Genomic DNA, 16512 nt, shown 5'->3' on the forward strand with positions numbered 1-16512 from the left:
GATTGAGCTCCAACTAGGAATCTAGCAAAGCTACCAATCCAGCATGAAACAGCAGCTGAGCCTCAGACTGCAGCAGTGGGGGACAGAAATCAAAAGGAATACATAGCGCCAGAGGAAGACACATCTGGAAGACTGAGGCGCATCCCCCTCTTTCTTTCACTCTAATGGCATCTTCTTCCTTCAGTTCATGGCTTAGAACAAAAGAATTGCTTCGAGGGCAGACAAGATGACTGCAGTGTGTGATACACCACAGCAGCATGTGAGAGAGCATGGTTTCTCCATGTATTAAAAATGACGAGGCTCCCAACTTATATGACCTGCCTTACTAATAAAGCAGGAAAAGTCCTCTCAGAAAAAGCGTAGCGCACATGCATGCCTCTATCACCGGGGACGAATAAATTATCTCCCAGAAACCATACTGAACAGTGAGACATATGAAGATGATCAATAATCTGAGTGTGCATTTTGTAAGCTCAGGGTTACTGTCTGCCTCTCTGTACAAGACATTTTCCCTCTCAGATCACTTACTTTGGACAGACACAAAGGGATAGGGCAACATGCCCTTGATGGCCTGAGCAGCTAAGAGAGCCGCAGCAGCTTCTGTGTTCTGAAAACACTGCTCTGAATCCTCCGCACACTGACGGTTGTCAATCTCCAGGAACACTCTGGTGCTGCAACAACACAGTAACAGGGCACGAAGTCAGCAGCAGAAAAAGAAGTTTTTGCCAAAAGCATTGCTAAGTTAAATTGTGGCCTTTTAGGTTAACCTTTCCGCTACAGCACTGAATTTGGCACTCTCAGTGATTTTAATTTCACCCAAGCAAAACAGATAGGGGCTACAGCCCCAGACAGTCCAGAGCACCCACAAAGCAAAACCTATCAGCATAACAAGGCCAGAAAAACACAACAGCATCCACTTACCCAATGACCTCTCGCTCCAGTTCTCTGTGCTTGCGAATGATCATGAGAGATCGCCGACTCCGTGCTGCTGATTTCTCCCCATAGTATGGGAAGACCATGGGGTTTCCCTGGGAGTCCAGCTTGATTCTTAGGTTGGTATGGAGGAGAGTTCCTAAAGTGCGCAAGAAGCTGCGGACATCGCCCAGCAGCTCGTCAGGAGGCATCAAGACCACAATGATTAGGGTCCCCTCTGCTAATTTCTCAGCTTTGTCACCAGCACAGTCCAGGCCGTCCCAGCCACACTCCTCGCTATTACAGCCCTGGTCACAGCGTCCATCTGCATAGTGATCTGCGCAATACTTGTCATACCTAGAACAGTCAAAGGGTTACAGTCAGCATACAGGATACACCTGTACAGTACACCTGCAGTCTAGGGGCTTGCAGATTAGTATACAAGGCCTTACATCTCTTCAGTCATTCTCACTTACAGTTGACGTCCAAGAACACTTGCATTCGGGATATAAGGAAAAAAGATACAACCCCAGGACGCAGATTGCGAACTGGTAGGGTGGAAGTAGGAAGTGCAGAACATCCACTTCAGTTCTGGTAACAGTGGAAGAGAACTGTTTATTCTGTTTACTGAGATAAAGCTGTAAGACCTGTCTCAAGTGACAACCATCACAGCAAAGCTGTAGCATTTATCATGAATGACTGAAGAGAAAGCAGCGCCATGACAAAAAGGCAGGAACACACATTCTGAGGCAGCAAATGTTCCTGGGACAAAGATACAGGTATTGTAACCTGTATTGTAGCAGATATTGTAACAGCTATGGAGGGAATCCAGGATGGGAGGCAGCACTATTGAAATCTAGCACAAGGTGAAATGCGTTCTGTTTACATTCCCACAGAAAGCAACAGAGATCCATCAAGCAGGTCAATACATTACCGTTGCTCAGGGTATCAACTTGGCTCATAACATACAAATTCCAGAACTTCTTTCCAAAAATAGATGAAAAGTATACAAAAAGGAAAGGAAACTGCTTGATGCTCAACTTTTAGCAAGAGCATGGACCAGCAACAGAAAGGGAGAGGAGGAACAGGCATGAAGCATACTAGCTATTGAAAGCTTTAGCAGGAGACATATTAGCGACACAAAGAAACAGTTCTCAAGATCCAGCCTTACTTGCATGTCTTGCTATTTTGCTGACATTCAAAGTTGTCAAACAGGCACTCAGGTGTGTTGCAGAAGTCGTCACACTGTCCATTGAAAAGCATCCAGCAGCGCAGCGAAGACGAGCAGTTGGCCCAAGGATCTTCCATTGTCAAGGAACAGTCGCCTCCGTCCCACTGGCAGGCATGAGTGTTACAGTCTTCATCACAATAGCCATCCTTTGCCTTTTCCGCGCATTGGGAATCCAAACATGCTAGAGGCTCTTGGCTGGGATGTACGAGCTGTTCACACCGGCTGCCTTGGGCGTGATCGGGGCACTGACAGTAATAATAAGGAGACTGGGAACGAGGGTGGCAGCTCCCACCATTCTGGCAGGGGGCACTGGCACAACCGCTGTGTGTCTGGCATTCCTCTCCCGCAGACAGCTTGGGGCAGTAGCACCGGGGACCAGACGATGTCTGGATGCACTGCTCCCCCTTCTTGCATTTCACTTGCCCGCAAGTACTGTGGCTGCTGAACTCACATTTTGACCCAGAATAACCCTAGGGGGAAGAAAAAAAAAAGAAAGAGGCTCACAAACTTACTCTTCAGTGCTCTGAGGGCCAGAGGCAAGATGCCATGTGCAAACCCTTTCTCTGCAGTAATTCTTCTAGTCTCATTGTAGGAGCATGTCATGCTTTTCTGGGTCTAGCCTCAGGGATAAACTAGGACCTTACAAGGCTCCGCTACCTTTTGGAATGGGCTTAGGAGAGCCTTAAACAAGGGAAATCTTGCAATAAGAACAGAGAACATGGGAGAGCAAAAAGCCTGTTGAATATTTAATACTAGCTTTACGACAAAAAATCAGCTATGCTGCCTCAAAAGCAAAAGCAACGCCATTCTCCTAGGGCACCTGAAACCCCGGGGTTTCCCAGCTAGGTAGGTAACCTAAAGGATGTGGGAACAGAGTGCCCAAGCACACGGCTTTGCAGATAGTACAGAAAATAAATACTTCACCTACAGTGCACCAGTGAAACTAATGTCACTGCAGCCAGAGAACCCTACAGCCAGGGCAAGCTAACCAAATTTCAGGATACAGCACTTACCGGAGGACACTGGCAGATGAACCCATCCGGCATATTGCTGGCAACAGCACAGGTACCTCCGTTCTGACAAGGCTTCCGGGGACACACATCTATTACACTCTCACAGTGACGACCTGAGACACAGATACATGGGCAGAAAAGAGCAGAGCAATGTCTACATGTACCAAAAAGCCATCACGAAGCAAAACACTCTAATTAGCAGCCCATAGCCACATGCTCCAGCGAGGCCTTCCCCTCAGAAGAGGCAGAGTACACCTCTTCAGGTAACATACACTGTTTAAGCAGCAGCCTCTTCCCTGATATGAGGAAGGCCCAACACTCAGTACTCGTGAGGGGTATCTGGAGACACCCCACCTCATCCGCCTCTTCTAAAAGGTGTGTGACCCAACACTAGGACAGAATTTGTTGCTGTCACCAAGGCATCCAGGTACAATGGCTAAAGGTGCTGTACCACATCGACTCCAGGTTTGCTAAGACTTCTGTACCTTTTAGGAGGTTCTCAATGAATCCAAAGGCAAATCACTCTCTAACCATGAATGAACAACCCTCAGTCTCTGGCAAGGAGGTACTGAGACAAGGAACATATCCAGTACCAACCAGTGCTGGAAGTAATGTAGGTGCCACATGATGGACAGAAGAGAAAGAAGCCCGGACAGTCTCCTGGCAGTTCACCTACTGACAGCGCCTGACCACTGATAGGGTATGCCTTAAGACCAGACACAACATGAGGGAATAGGACAAGCAAGCAGAGCCTCCTCAGATTCTGTCAGTTATACAGAGGGGTCCTGTTGCCCTGACTAGCATTTGCAACAGCACACAAAGGCAGCCCTCACTGGTGCCAGCGTTTAAAAAGATGAGGATGGCCTAAGCATGACTTGGACCCCTAGGAACAAATTAACAGAAGCCTCCACACGTGTGGCCAAGACTGACTGCTCACAAACAGGAGGAGACAGGGCAGGATGGCCCAAAGAGTCCTGGCACCCTATCAGTCACAAACCACACCAAAGGCACCCCTTCTCCTCCCAGGCAGACGGTCACTATGGAAGGTGCAGAGGAGGAGAGGCTAGAGGAAGAAGCATGCTCCCCCTCTGTGCCTAACATCTCCAGATGGATATCATGTCTGAGACACAACCACTTCCCCTGCTCCTACAAAGGAGCAGCAGGTCTGCACTCCCACGCTGCAAGTTCCAGCAACACTTCTGTAAGAGCCAGGAGCACTATGAGGCATAACTCATAAAAGCAAGCTTAACAGACAGACTTAAACAGAAACCTATCTAACATTTAGCGCCAGTGTCCCACTAGCTATCCTGCTCCAGTTTCCCCATACATTGCTGTTTTAGAAACTCCTTGTGTCAGTTAATCTAGTTAATGTTCAAAAACTACCACATGTATTCTTCAGATACACTACGTTCTTGTGATTTCTTTGCATCTGACAACCACAAATTTAGTGAATAATCTCAGCATCTTTAAATTTTAAGAAAAAAGAGTAAAAAGTACTGGTGAAGCTTGCAGAAAAGGCCACTGGTAAGCAGGGAAAGTGAAAAGTTTAATGGAAGAAAACTGAATCTGTAAGCTAAACTGACATGCAAACTCAAAAGCTGAAAGTTAATACACATCTGGAGACTATTAGCCCAAACTTATACCCAGCGGGACAGAGAAAGCAGAATAGCAGTAATACTGACAAAGGAGAGATCTAGAAGGAGTGAGGCATAAGTTTGTGCAGAGTTAAATTTTTGCAGACTTGTGATTCAAAGTTGGACTGTGGAAGGATCACATCACTTAGCTAGGAACGTAAAGTCTGTCTACGCACAGAATATTCCATCCTGACCACATCACCAATATAAGGCAGAAAGGGAGCGAGGGGTAGAAAAGGAGGCCAAAAGCTAATTATGGATACCATAAGACTGATATACAGAGAAAATGCATATGCTGCTTTGCAAAAGGAAAAGCTATGGAGAGGCTGACAGATGAAGAGTTACCCTTCCAATATTAGAAATGAGAAATTATGAAGGAGAAGAAAATACCAGGAAAAATAATCCTGGCAGCCAGGTGTCCCTGGAGATTCCTTTGTCTGAGACAACTCTGGAAGACCCATTTCTTAGAAGCTCTAAAGAAAAAGACTGGTTAAAAAACTAAGACACAGTGCTGGGAAACAATCGGGTATTGTAAAGGAAAGGGACTAGATAATATGATTCCCAGAAAGTGAATGAAAGACCATTTTTCATGATATCACTGTGAAATTGGAAACAAGTTTCTGAATACTCACCAGTGAAAGCACTACGACAGATGCATGTATAATCATTTATCAGCTGAACACAGTCCAGACTTCCACGAGGGCTACAAGGGTTAGAGAGGCATTCATTGATATCCCCCTCGCATCGCTCGCCTGCAAAGCCTGGGAGACAAACACAGCCATAGCTCCCGATCTGGTCAATGCACTGTCCTCCATTAAAGCAACGGGGTACTCCTGAATCCGAAATACAGTCATCGACGTTCTCCTCGCAGAAGCGGCCTATCAAAATAGTAAAAGGAGCAATTTGAGGATACGGTGTCATGGCCTCATTTCCTATATTGTTCAGCAAGTTTTAAGACTGCTTCACATGCAGTCCTAGATATAAACAGGTAAAGATCCCATTTAATTCAATCCAACCCAGTGCACTCAGTCAACCTCACACTGGACCTAGGGAGCATGTGTTTCAGATTCAGCCTGTTCTCAATGGTACGTTATACTGGTATTTAGCAGCTTTCATTCTTGACTTAATTTAAGGGCATAATTAAAAACACAAAAACAAAACAAAAACAAAAAAGATACACTGAATTTGCTCCTGTGACTGAACTCAGCCAGCCAGCCCTGCGCTGTCTCTTGCAAGGCTGTAAACCTCCCACCATTCATTTACTTTGGTGGTAATGCTGAAACTCTGCAAAGGGCTTTTGTATCGTCATCATTAAAATGAGAAACAACAAACGAACAGAAAAACAACTGTGATAAAACACAGATTCCTAGCCAGTGTACCATTTCAGCAGTTTGACTCATGGGGACCTACAGTAAACTCTCAACACTGCTAGGGACGGCAGCTTCCCCCCCTCCCTACAGGGTGCCCGTTCAAGAGAAAATGTCTGTTACTGGTTCTGCTTTAGCCACACAGCATAACCGATGAAGGGGCACAGAGAGGGCAAGCTGAGCACGGAGCTTTGCCTGTTAATGCAGTTGACCTATCCAGAGCAGATAAAACCATCCACCTAAACATAAAGGATGTCTATACTGTCATCGGTAAAGTATTGGTTTCAAACTGAGCCAGGGACAAAAGTTAACTCTTGACATCATAAGCAGTGAAATCACTCTCTCCTAATTCCTTTCATAAAAAAAAGATTAAATCCAAGAAGTAACTCATCACAACAATTATAGCTGGAAGAATTACAAGAAGTACTTTCAGAACTTCAAAGATTCTTCAAAAGGAGGAGGAGTACTTTAGCACATTAGAAATACCCTGGCAATTCAGAATTTGGTACATAAATACATACTTTGATGTAGAGTCACTAGAATCAAATACTTTTTTGATTGGAATATCAAATTAAAAACAATACGTGAAGAGCCGCTCTCACAATGATTTACAAAGAAATAAACACTTATGCAGATTGCAGACATATGCTGGCAGTCACACTAAAGTAAATGAACTGATAATAATGCATGTGCAGGAGGCAAACATTTTAGATGATTTTATAATCTTTCTCAGGATATGAGCCAAGAATTTACTTCTACCTGACATGCATTTGGCCTCAGCTGAAGATTTTTTTTGTTGTTTTTTTAGTTTGAGATGTCACACTTCAGAAAGAAAAATCAAGTTCAGAGGAATATAAAAATCTTTAACTGATTTGAGAAATAAATCGGAGGAAAAAAAAGTGAGAAAGCACTTGGTGATGGGTTAAAAATATTTGACCTGTGCTCTCTGTGCAGTCCTCAGTATTTGCAAGTGTAGAAGTTAGGGCATCAGGTCAGATATAACAGGGAAATGGCAGATTAGGTTTGAAAACCACCATTATGTAACTGTGGACTTAAAAAAAAAAAAAAAAAAAAAAGTTCAAATTTGCTGAAATAGAATAAGCTAGCCTAGAGGCATAGAATCCTTCCACAAAAGACTCCAGGACTGAGGACAATGGAGGCCCGAAATTTAAGTGAGTAAAGGACACTGGAAATTATGCAAGAACTATGCAAGTTTTCTGTATAGCTAAGAGCATCTTAGCTAAAAAGAAACCTTGAATTTACTGTCACAAAAGAGATATGGTTGGGAGAGACCTTAATGGATCATCTAGTCCGTCCCCATTATCAAAAATGGATCATCCCTTCCCAACAGGCATTGTCCTGATCTATTCCTTAAAAAGAGAAAAAAAAAAAAAGGGGGGGGGGAGCGCTTTGCAAGACAGAGACCCCACAGCCTAAAAAATTTATGTATTTATTTTTATAGAGAAAATATCTGTCTCAAGGGATTCAGTGCCCTTTGGGAACATTCTTCACAGGAAATAATGTATTCTCTGCAGAATTTGTGGCATGAAACCAGTTATCAGAGAGGAAAAGTCACTCTTGTAACATTCGCTTAATTGCCAAGTTTCATACCCCGAGTTCCGGGTGGACAGGAGCACTTGAAATGATTGACGAGGTCTATGCACGTTCCTCCATTCTGGCAGGGCTGAAACTGGCACTCGTCCACTTCATATTCACAGTTGACACCCTGGTATCCAGGCACACACTACCAGAATAAAAATAAGAGTGAATAATCTTCATGTAACAAATACATTAGCAGCCAACTGAAAAAGGCTAACAGAGAGGAAAAGAACCCTCCATGGGACAGATTTCACCCTCCTTTGTAGCTGTACAACTGTAAGTGATTTCAAGGGCTGCACAGACAGACAGCTTAAGCACCGAACTTAACTGTGTGCCCACTCAACTGCACAGTGAATGTCTGAAGTTGAGTGACTTTATTCCTATAAAATATGACAATCAAATCCTGGAACTCTTTAGCACTGAGCTCGCTGCAGAAGTTTTGACTTAAAGTTTACACAAAATTTATCCTTTTCTTCTGGGCACGTGCTCCCAGGGTATTCTACCATTCTCAAAAGCCTGGAAAGGTCTGGATGCCGTAATCTCTTGATCCACACTGCTCCGTGCATCAGCTGTAGGAATCAGACAGCAACAGAAGGCATCTCCCACCCTGACAGGCAAGGGATACTGCACCCAAGTAAGGGAAATACAACATTCCTTTATATTAAAATATATGTATAGTGCATTAAATTATAGCTAAGAAATCTCTTCAGTTAAGAACTCTGCCTCCAAGAAGGAATGGAGTTCAAATGACTACCAACCTTACCCCCTTACAAGCACACCTCTAACCCAGTTTTAATAGCCTCTCAGGAGCACTGCTTCTGCCACAGCCAAATTATAAATTATTTTCAGGTGCAGACTGCTTTTTTCTCTGTTTGAATCTATTCTACCACCTACATGTTTCTAATTTCTTTTAATTCCTCTGCATTGCAATCCTCTTAAGCATTTAGAGCTCTTCCTGCCAAACCACTGTGCATTACCTCACACTGGTAACCACCCAGGTGATCCCGGCAGGTAGCTCCGTTCTGGCATGGGTTGGAGTCGCATTCATTCAGCTGCTCCTCACAGTAACTGCCGGTGTAACCCACCCGGCACTGACACCGGTGCGTGTTTCCAACGCTGAGGCAATGGCCAGAGTGCTGACACAACTGGTCTACTGTGACTCCTAAAACAAAGTTTACTAAAGTGAGCAAACAGGTGAAACACACTTGCCATCAGCGTTGGTATTTCAGCCAAAAATAAGTATGGCCAGACTCAATGAGCAGAAACCTTTCATTTGAAGAGCTACTCCTTAAATTACAAAGGGACAGAACCACTTCTGGCTTCTGAACGGAGTTGCTGCTCCATCTCCTTTGGACCATCAACACCAATACTGGCATAAATTATGTGCACTATTATATTATTTTACCATTGGCTAGCGAATACGCATCTCTGAGGTGTTACTGTTACAGTACAAAGATTCAACGTTGGTATCTAGAATGTTTGCAAAACCTATTGCAAATCCTATTCCTTTGACAATGAACCTGCTTGTTTAGATTTCCTGAACTGAATGGCATGACATTGTCTATCAACCTGGGCTCCAAGTTGACTTCCAGGAAGATATTCACTTCCAAAACAAGTTTTTGTTTGCTTGATTGTTTGTTTTTTAAAGATGTGCAATATATGAATTAGGAAATTACTACTTTGGAGGCCCACAGTATTAGCTACAGCCAGATAGAGGATTTGGTAGCTAGTATTCTCTGACAAAATGCTTAAAAAGATGAGAAGTCACCCCATAACTTTCATGTACAAGGACGGCATGTCTTAAAGCTGGTCTGCCTGGGATTTATTATAAAGGCATAAAAACAGCTGATTATTTTACAAAAAGGCAGTTCACGTAGAACAGTATTACTGAAATTGAGACTTCAGAAAATATTTAATTTTTCTTTTCTAATATTTTTACAGTAAGAATTAGCTTCTTATGTCAGGAAGAATCAAGAGAGCTTTGACTCCCAATACAATCTTGGAAAGATTTTTCTAGCTTCGAAGTGATTGTGAATGACTTCCAAGAGGCCAGGCGCTCTGGGATTTCCAATGCGTGCTGTGTGCACAGGGGTATGAGGAAAGGAGGAATGGATTAATAATGCACTGGGAAATGCTTTTAGCTAAAGCACCAGAGAGCCTTATTTACCCCTTTGTGAAGCCGCCACCTGGCAGGAGACATTGGGCACATCACAGTAAGCACCAGTCCAGCCAGATGGACAGAGGCATCGAGTGTGAGCTGCATTCTGGACACATGTGCCTTTATTCTTACAGGGAGACTTGCTGCACAGATCCATAAGTGTCTGGAGAGAAAAAAAATCCAAAAAATTATACATAAGAGCTGCTGGGAACATTATTCAGCATACAAGTTCAAGAAACACAGAAAGGAAACCAGGCTCTGCAGAACTGGCTCCACGTGGCATTGGAAAGAAAAGGACAGTACTTCCCTAGAGTAAGCTAAGCGCTTCACTGACAGAGTCAAGAGTTCATGTCTAAGAGAGAGCAAATGTAAAGAGAAGTAAGCCTCAGATGGCAGCATCATTTCAAGAGTAAGATTATCGCCATGCTTTACTATGCAGAGGGATCTTTAGCAGGCTGGGTTTGAGAAAAATCAGTTTTATCTCAGACTAGGCTTTTATCTTCACAATTAGCAGGAGGCTTCCAGATATTAAGAGCACATGCCCCTTCTTCTCCAAAGCTCCCTCCACCTTCACCACTTTTTGAGGATGACAGATGTGTTGCACATTTCGATCTTTGTTTTTTCCTTTTGTTGTTAGTTCACCATACCTGCTTTTGGCTCCATTTGCTCTAGTATGTTTTCTCTGAATTCTTCCATATTCTGAGATTCAATTAAAATCTCACAACTGTTTTATAAACTGAAGATGGGCCAGAGTATACTGCATTTCTTGATTCTTTACATAAAAACAAACAGTATCCAGACAAAGACTAAAATTCTCTTAGTAAATCATCATATGAAAGTGGAGTAAGGATTCAGAATAACTGTCTGACCTAATATGAATCAGCCACTAACCATCATTTCCTTTTTGACCACTTAGTCTCCAAAGTAATACAGCTATCCAATTGATTTCAAGCTGACTTGATGGAAGGATGAAGTTTTTAAAGAGAGTAGAACTGAATTTTGGCTGTAACTGCAATTTCAGTCGCAGAAAGTTCTGCTTTTCAGATGCAAACTGTCTCCTCACAAAGATTAAAGAAGAAAAATCTGTGCTTTCACATGTAACTAAGAAACTTGGAATTAAGTTTTATCACATGCATTTGAGTGTGAAGAAGGAAAACACTGAGCCTCTTGCTTCCGCATTCGTAATGAGTAGCTGACTGTTTTACATGCAAATTCCATAACTTATGAATCATTGTCCAATTTTGTTCTGCTTATTTAGCTTTGCTAATTAGGTCAAGCCAGTTTTCCACTAAGACAAGAACTACAGTGTAGCTGTAATCTATAAATCACTGCAATACAGCTTTCAATAGTATTTATAAGCTTAGAAAGTTCACATTCCCAGTGTAAAATGAATAACACACTATGATCAAGCTTCTCTCTGAATGTAATGCGAGCAGACTCTCAGAATCTACAACATTTACTTTGGGGAACATTAATCCTTTTCTCAAGTAATAACAAAGCAAATGTAACAGAGGAGGAACTACTGAACTCCACAGTACTACTTTATGATCACTCTCAATGCTAGTTCTCCCAGTGAGACTGAAGCAGTTGTCCAGAATACATAATTAGGGTAGCAGAGGGGCTGTTTCTTTATACTTCATTACTTTGCATTCACTTCCTCCATTAGCAATACCTAGAAGCAGATCTGACAATTCCAGTGTCTGGCAGCATACTTCTAGAAAAGCATCCCCAGCCCCAAGTAAAACACTTCCTCTAACACCGTGTTACCCAGACACATTAGCACGAAGGACAATTACAAAAGCCTTACGAAGCCGTAGTGCTTTCCAGTAGTTTAAGACATTCACAGATTTCTTTTTAAAACACGGCAGCAGTCAGACTGCTTGAGGAAGGAAGCCAATGTCAGAATGTCAGTGCTTACTGTTCCAAAGCTAGATATAGTCTCAAATCATTCTTGCTGTTTTGATAACCACAGAATAATAATAATAATAATAATAATAAACAACTCATTCATAAAGTGAAATCAGCATTCTGCTTCCACTGTGATATGCCAAGTTTCATAGTTTAAATTCAGCTATTTCTATGCTTAGAACCGAGTACCAAGGCTGAAATCAGATGTATCAGTTCTAAAAAGGAAACTGGAATATTGTCAAGACAGCATTTTCCCGTTTATCCCATAACTCATCTCTTACAATTTCCTTGTATTTGTGGCAAACAATCAAATTCACATGAATCTTTAATAAGCACTAGTCAGTCATTTATAATATGGGTTTGCAACTCCCATGCTTATTGTGGAAAACCATAAACACCTGAACCGAAGCCTGTGAGTAAGGCTAGAGTATTTTACTGAAGTTGTGAACAGGATGATCACTTCAGTTATCGCCCCCACACTTTGTCTCTGATCCAGATACGGTTATCCTAGTTATCATGACTGGCTTTTTACGGAGGGGAAATCTGCAGTCAGCCTGGAAGAAGGGAGCCACAGCTGCCAGTACAAAAGAGAGCAGTTAAATCAAGGTCCTACTAATCAGATCAATATTCTTCCATTCAGGTGGTGTCTATTTTTTTTAAACACAAGATACTGTCTACAACCAGGACAATTTTATGCTTCAAATGAAGTGCAGCCATTTTCAGAGCTAACACCTATTTTTGGTTTTAGAAAACTAATCCAAAAAGCTCCAGTAACACCTTCACTCAAAAATAAACATGTTTTCTTCTTCTCTTCATTGTACCTAGTAGACACTGACTGATTTCTAGAGTTTTGAACAGGGGCAACTGTTTTGTTACAGAGTGGCACTGAACTAAGTTTTCCCTGGGCTAAAAGACCAAAGTCAAAGGAACAAGAGCTCTGCCATATTTAGAGATCTGTTCTACCTCACATCTTACCTGGTAGCTTCTGCTGTTGTTCAGTTCAAACAAAAGTTCCCTATGAAAAATGGGCATGACAAAAGATTACCCACCTGACAGTTCTTCCCAGTGTAACCCAAAGGACATATACAACGGTATGTCCCTAGGCTGTCCACACAAGAGCCTTTGTTCAAGCAAGGATGTGAATCGCACTCATTGATTTCCATGAGGCAGAAGGATCCCGTAAATCCCACTGGACACAGGCAAGTAAAGGAATTGATCCCATCCACACAGGTACCTCCGTTGAAACAGGAACTGCAAGACAATGAGAACGAAACTGAGCTGACACAAAATGCAGTTAGCTCACATTCAAAGACAGCATATAAACATTCCTGAAATGAGGCAGAAAAACAGATTACAGGATCATCTATCTATTGGTTAGCTCCTACTAAAGAAGCATAATCCAGACGATGGCAAAGCAACGGGATAAGTTTACTGTCTTTTACCTTTACAGACAAAGAAAGTAAACCAGGGTTTCAGTGAGTCATTTCTTATGGAGTTAACTTCTCACTTCATAAAATCTTCCCAGCTTCAATGTCACCACAAACAGTACTATATCATGTATGCACATGGCTTGCTCAAACTGATAAATTTTGTACAAAGTCTCCTCAATTTTATTACAAATTCTTGAAAAAGCTGCAAAACAATTTGGCCTCTTTTTTTTTTTCAACTTCAAAGGAGTCCAAGGTATGTTTTCTCAAGGAGGAAGGCCACAGAACATGCAAACACAAGCATGTTCTTTGTTGAACTAAGTGAACGCATTGGTATTACTAATTCTCTTCCTCCTCTTCCCATCAGAGCCTCAGTGAAGTCCTTGATTTGTAAAACAATCCATCTATGCCATGGCTGATGCAAACTGAAGGAGCTATCCCCCCGATCTTTTGATCATAAGAAATCCTGATACAGTAGAAGCCCTATGGAGAAATTATTGGAAAAGATAGGGGTAGTGAAACCTCAGGCAAAATTAACTTGTTAGAATTTTTCCCTCCAATGAAACAAGTGCCAGGAAACTCCTGCTCCTCTGAAAATAACCCTAGATTAGACACTCAAGATGATCACTTTGACAAAGAACACAAACGAATTCATGTTTGTCATCTGTCTGGTGCACTGTCAAAGGGTACTTCCATGAGAGAAGACACTGACTCATCTCTTTGAACTTGAGGTACAAGTTTTAAATATCTGAATCTTGACCGTGAATATGGTAAACAGATTAATGTTGATATCTCTATCAGAGCTGTTCTTCTGCCTTGTGGGCTGAATTCTGTTTTACAAGGAGCAAAAACTGCCTTTTACATTCACGACAGAACAAGGCAAGAAGGAGAGGAACTGTGAATCACGTGAAACATTTCACTGAAATCAGCTACTCATCTCCAAGCGAAGACGGCACTCTCATAGGAGGAGTCTCACATGTGACAAGGAAGAATCATTTGAACTAAATTCAAATTACTTAACCATCACGGCGCTATTAAGTGCGGCTTAGTAAAATTTGGTTGAGGTGGTGTGACTGGTTTAACTTGGCAGAGCTTTGAAAATTGCTACATCTTTCAGTCATACCTGCAAGACTGGTTTCTGCTCTGACTGATCATGAAAACAAAAACAGGACGATCATCAAGGAAAAACCAGACGTTCTGCTAAAAAAAACACCCAAGTACTTCACTTGATTAAACAACTGTTGTGCAAATCAAACGCACCCTCATCAGTGACACAATTCTGTTCTTAAGCAAAAGATGTTAAATACTTCCACCCCCACAACTGCAATTCTATAAGAGATAAGAAAGAAATATTTTCTTTGTGTGCAGGAAATGCATGAGAGTAGCAAAAGCTTTACATTTATGTACCTCATCCATTTCTTGTCACTGAAATAGATCAGAAATTTGTTCCGATTTGCTTTCTTTTTTTTAATATTTCAAAGTATTGGAAATTATTTCTGTTTGAGAATCTAAATCTACTTACAACGATCCTTTAAATTCTAAAAATAAATATGTAGAAAGATGAGACATCCACAGAGAGTCCTCAAAGAGAGTTTTTAAAAGGTACTAAGTGAACCAATTATTTGGGGGGGACAAACTGCTGAACTCAGTTCCACAACTCCTTCTTAAAATGAATTTTTTTTTTATCTCAATACTGCTAACCCACATCCAATTTGTTAGCATTAAAAGATCTCTCTGCTGATTAAACCTTTCTAGTACAGAATTTGTGGAGTCTGTGCTCCTTCTGGCTGCCTCTTCACATCTTTCAAATTTTTCCTCCTTTCCTATTTTTTGGCTTCTATTATTTGCAGTGAATAACTTGACTCTTGGCTAATTTGTTTTTCCCGTGATTCTGAGAGTTGGCCGTTGCTTCCAGTTTTGCAGTTTTTGTATTTCTCAACATAGTAACTGTTCATAACCAATCCATTCTTCTCCCTCCTCTGTATGATAACGCTCCTATCAAAATACAAATTATTCTATTTAAGCTAGCATCTGCTACTGTCTTCATGTTTGCTAAACACTGTCATATTCCTCTTATAATGGAACTAAGCTCCTAACTGGTCTTGCAGACAGAACACCAACTCTGACAGGCAGTTCTCCTTCAGCTGGTACCCTGCGCACAAGGTAAGCAAGTTTCCTTTGCCTGAAGCTCAAGTATGGTTCAGTGACAGGAGGCAGGAAAACAGATCCTCATCCTTAAATACTGCTTCTGAGTGGGACTGGCTTCAAGCCACAAGCACACGTTGTGTGGTTCCTTCCTCGGCACACCAGCACAGCGAACTTATCTCACCTCTCGGTGCATTCATCAATGTTGTTCTCACAGTTGGTTCCCTCAAACCCAGGCTGACACTTGCAGGTGTAGCTGTTGACATAGTGGGTGCATGTGCCTCCATTCCTGCACGGTTCACTTAGACATTCGTTGGTATCTGTCTGACATTTATCTCCGTGAAATCCAGGCAGGCAGATGCACGAGAAAGAGTTTATCCCATCCACACATGAAGCTCCATTTTGGCAGGGATCTAAGACAGAGGCATTACAGTAAGTTTCAAAATGGGTAGCAGCGAAAGCCAGGTCTAGAGTAGGAGCTTTTCAGAAAAAAGGATTACACAGCCTAGAGGGTGACAGCCTACCGAAAAGCCTCTCTGAACTGCTTATGGAAGAGATAATCCCAAAGCATTACCAATAATGGTAATAACTACCACTGCATTCCTCCTACTTCCACGACTACCCACCAACTCTAAAGATTACAGTCATTCAGTAGTTCCTTCTTATTTTGCTCCTTCCACTTTTTGGATTTAAGACCCACATTCCTCTGTCAGATGCTGCTTCTGAAGCCAGTTTCCTTTTCTGCTCCACATTTGTGGAGGTAGGGAGGGGAATGGGCAGGAGGGAGAAAAAGAAGAGACAGGAAAGGGGCAGGAGGAAGAGGTTACTTAGGAGTTTCTTGATCTATGACTACCTTTGAGTACTAATCAAATGCATACTTTAAAATGCAATTAAGCTCAAAACAAATACGTTGCAGTTCAACCTAAGTACTAGATCATTCTGTTCATTGATACATGAAGATAAACAGATGTGAAAGGTAATTAAAGCTCATTTACTGACTGAGAAATACGTTCACATGATAAAAAATTTGTGTTATAAGAGACACCTGCATCCATTTAAAGGTCATCTGACTACTGCAGAGAAAAAGCACATTCAAAGTGAGAGCCCTGGCAGATATA

General features: G+C 42.0%; 1 protein-coding gene across 2 annotated transcripts in view; it reads right to left on the bottom strand.

The window, feature by feature from the left end:
- The window catches only part of NOTCH2 (notch receptor 2), a 92602-nt gene that overhangs the window by 13292 nt on the left and 62798 nt on the right, over window positions 1–16512 (bottom strand). For both annotated transcript variants that reach the window (XM_064515714.1, XM_026123352.2), the window contains exons 17-26: window positions 15579–15807; window positions 12872–13073; window positions 9924–10077; window positions 8734–8918; window positions 7769–7901; window positions 5423–5668; window positions 3157–3269; window positions 2084–2613; window positions 922–1269; window positions 529–671 (exon numbers count right to left, since the gene is read on the bottom strand). In XM_064515714.1, coding sequence (XP_064371784.1) covers window positions 529–671; window positions 922–1269; window positions 2084–2613; window positions 3157–3269; window positions 5423–5668; window positions 7769–7901; window positions 8734–8918; window positions 9924–10077; window positions 12872–13073; window positions 15579–15807 — 2283 coding nt within the window. The remainder of the gene's footprint in view (window positions 1–528; window positions 672–921; window positions 1270–2083; window positions 2614–3156; window positions 3270–5422; window positions 5669–7768; window positions 7902–8733; window positions 8919–9923; window positions 10078–12871; window positions 13074–15578; window positions 15808–16512) is intronic.

This window comes from Dromaius novaehollandiae, chromosome 8 (assembly GCF_036370855.1).
Source record: "Dromaius novaehollandiae isolate bDroNov1 chromosome 8, bDroNov1.hap1, whole genome shotgun sequence".
NCBI lineage: Eukaryota > Metazoa > Chordata > Aves > Casuariiformes > Dromaiidae > Dromaius > Dromaius novaehollandiae.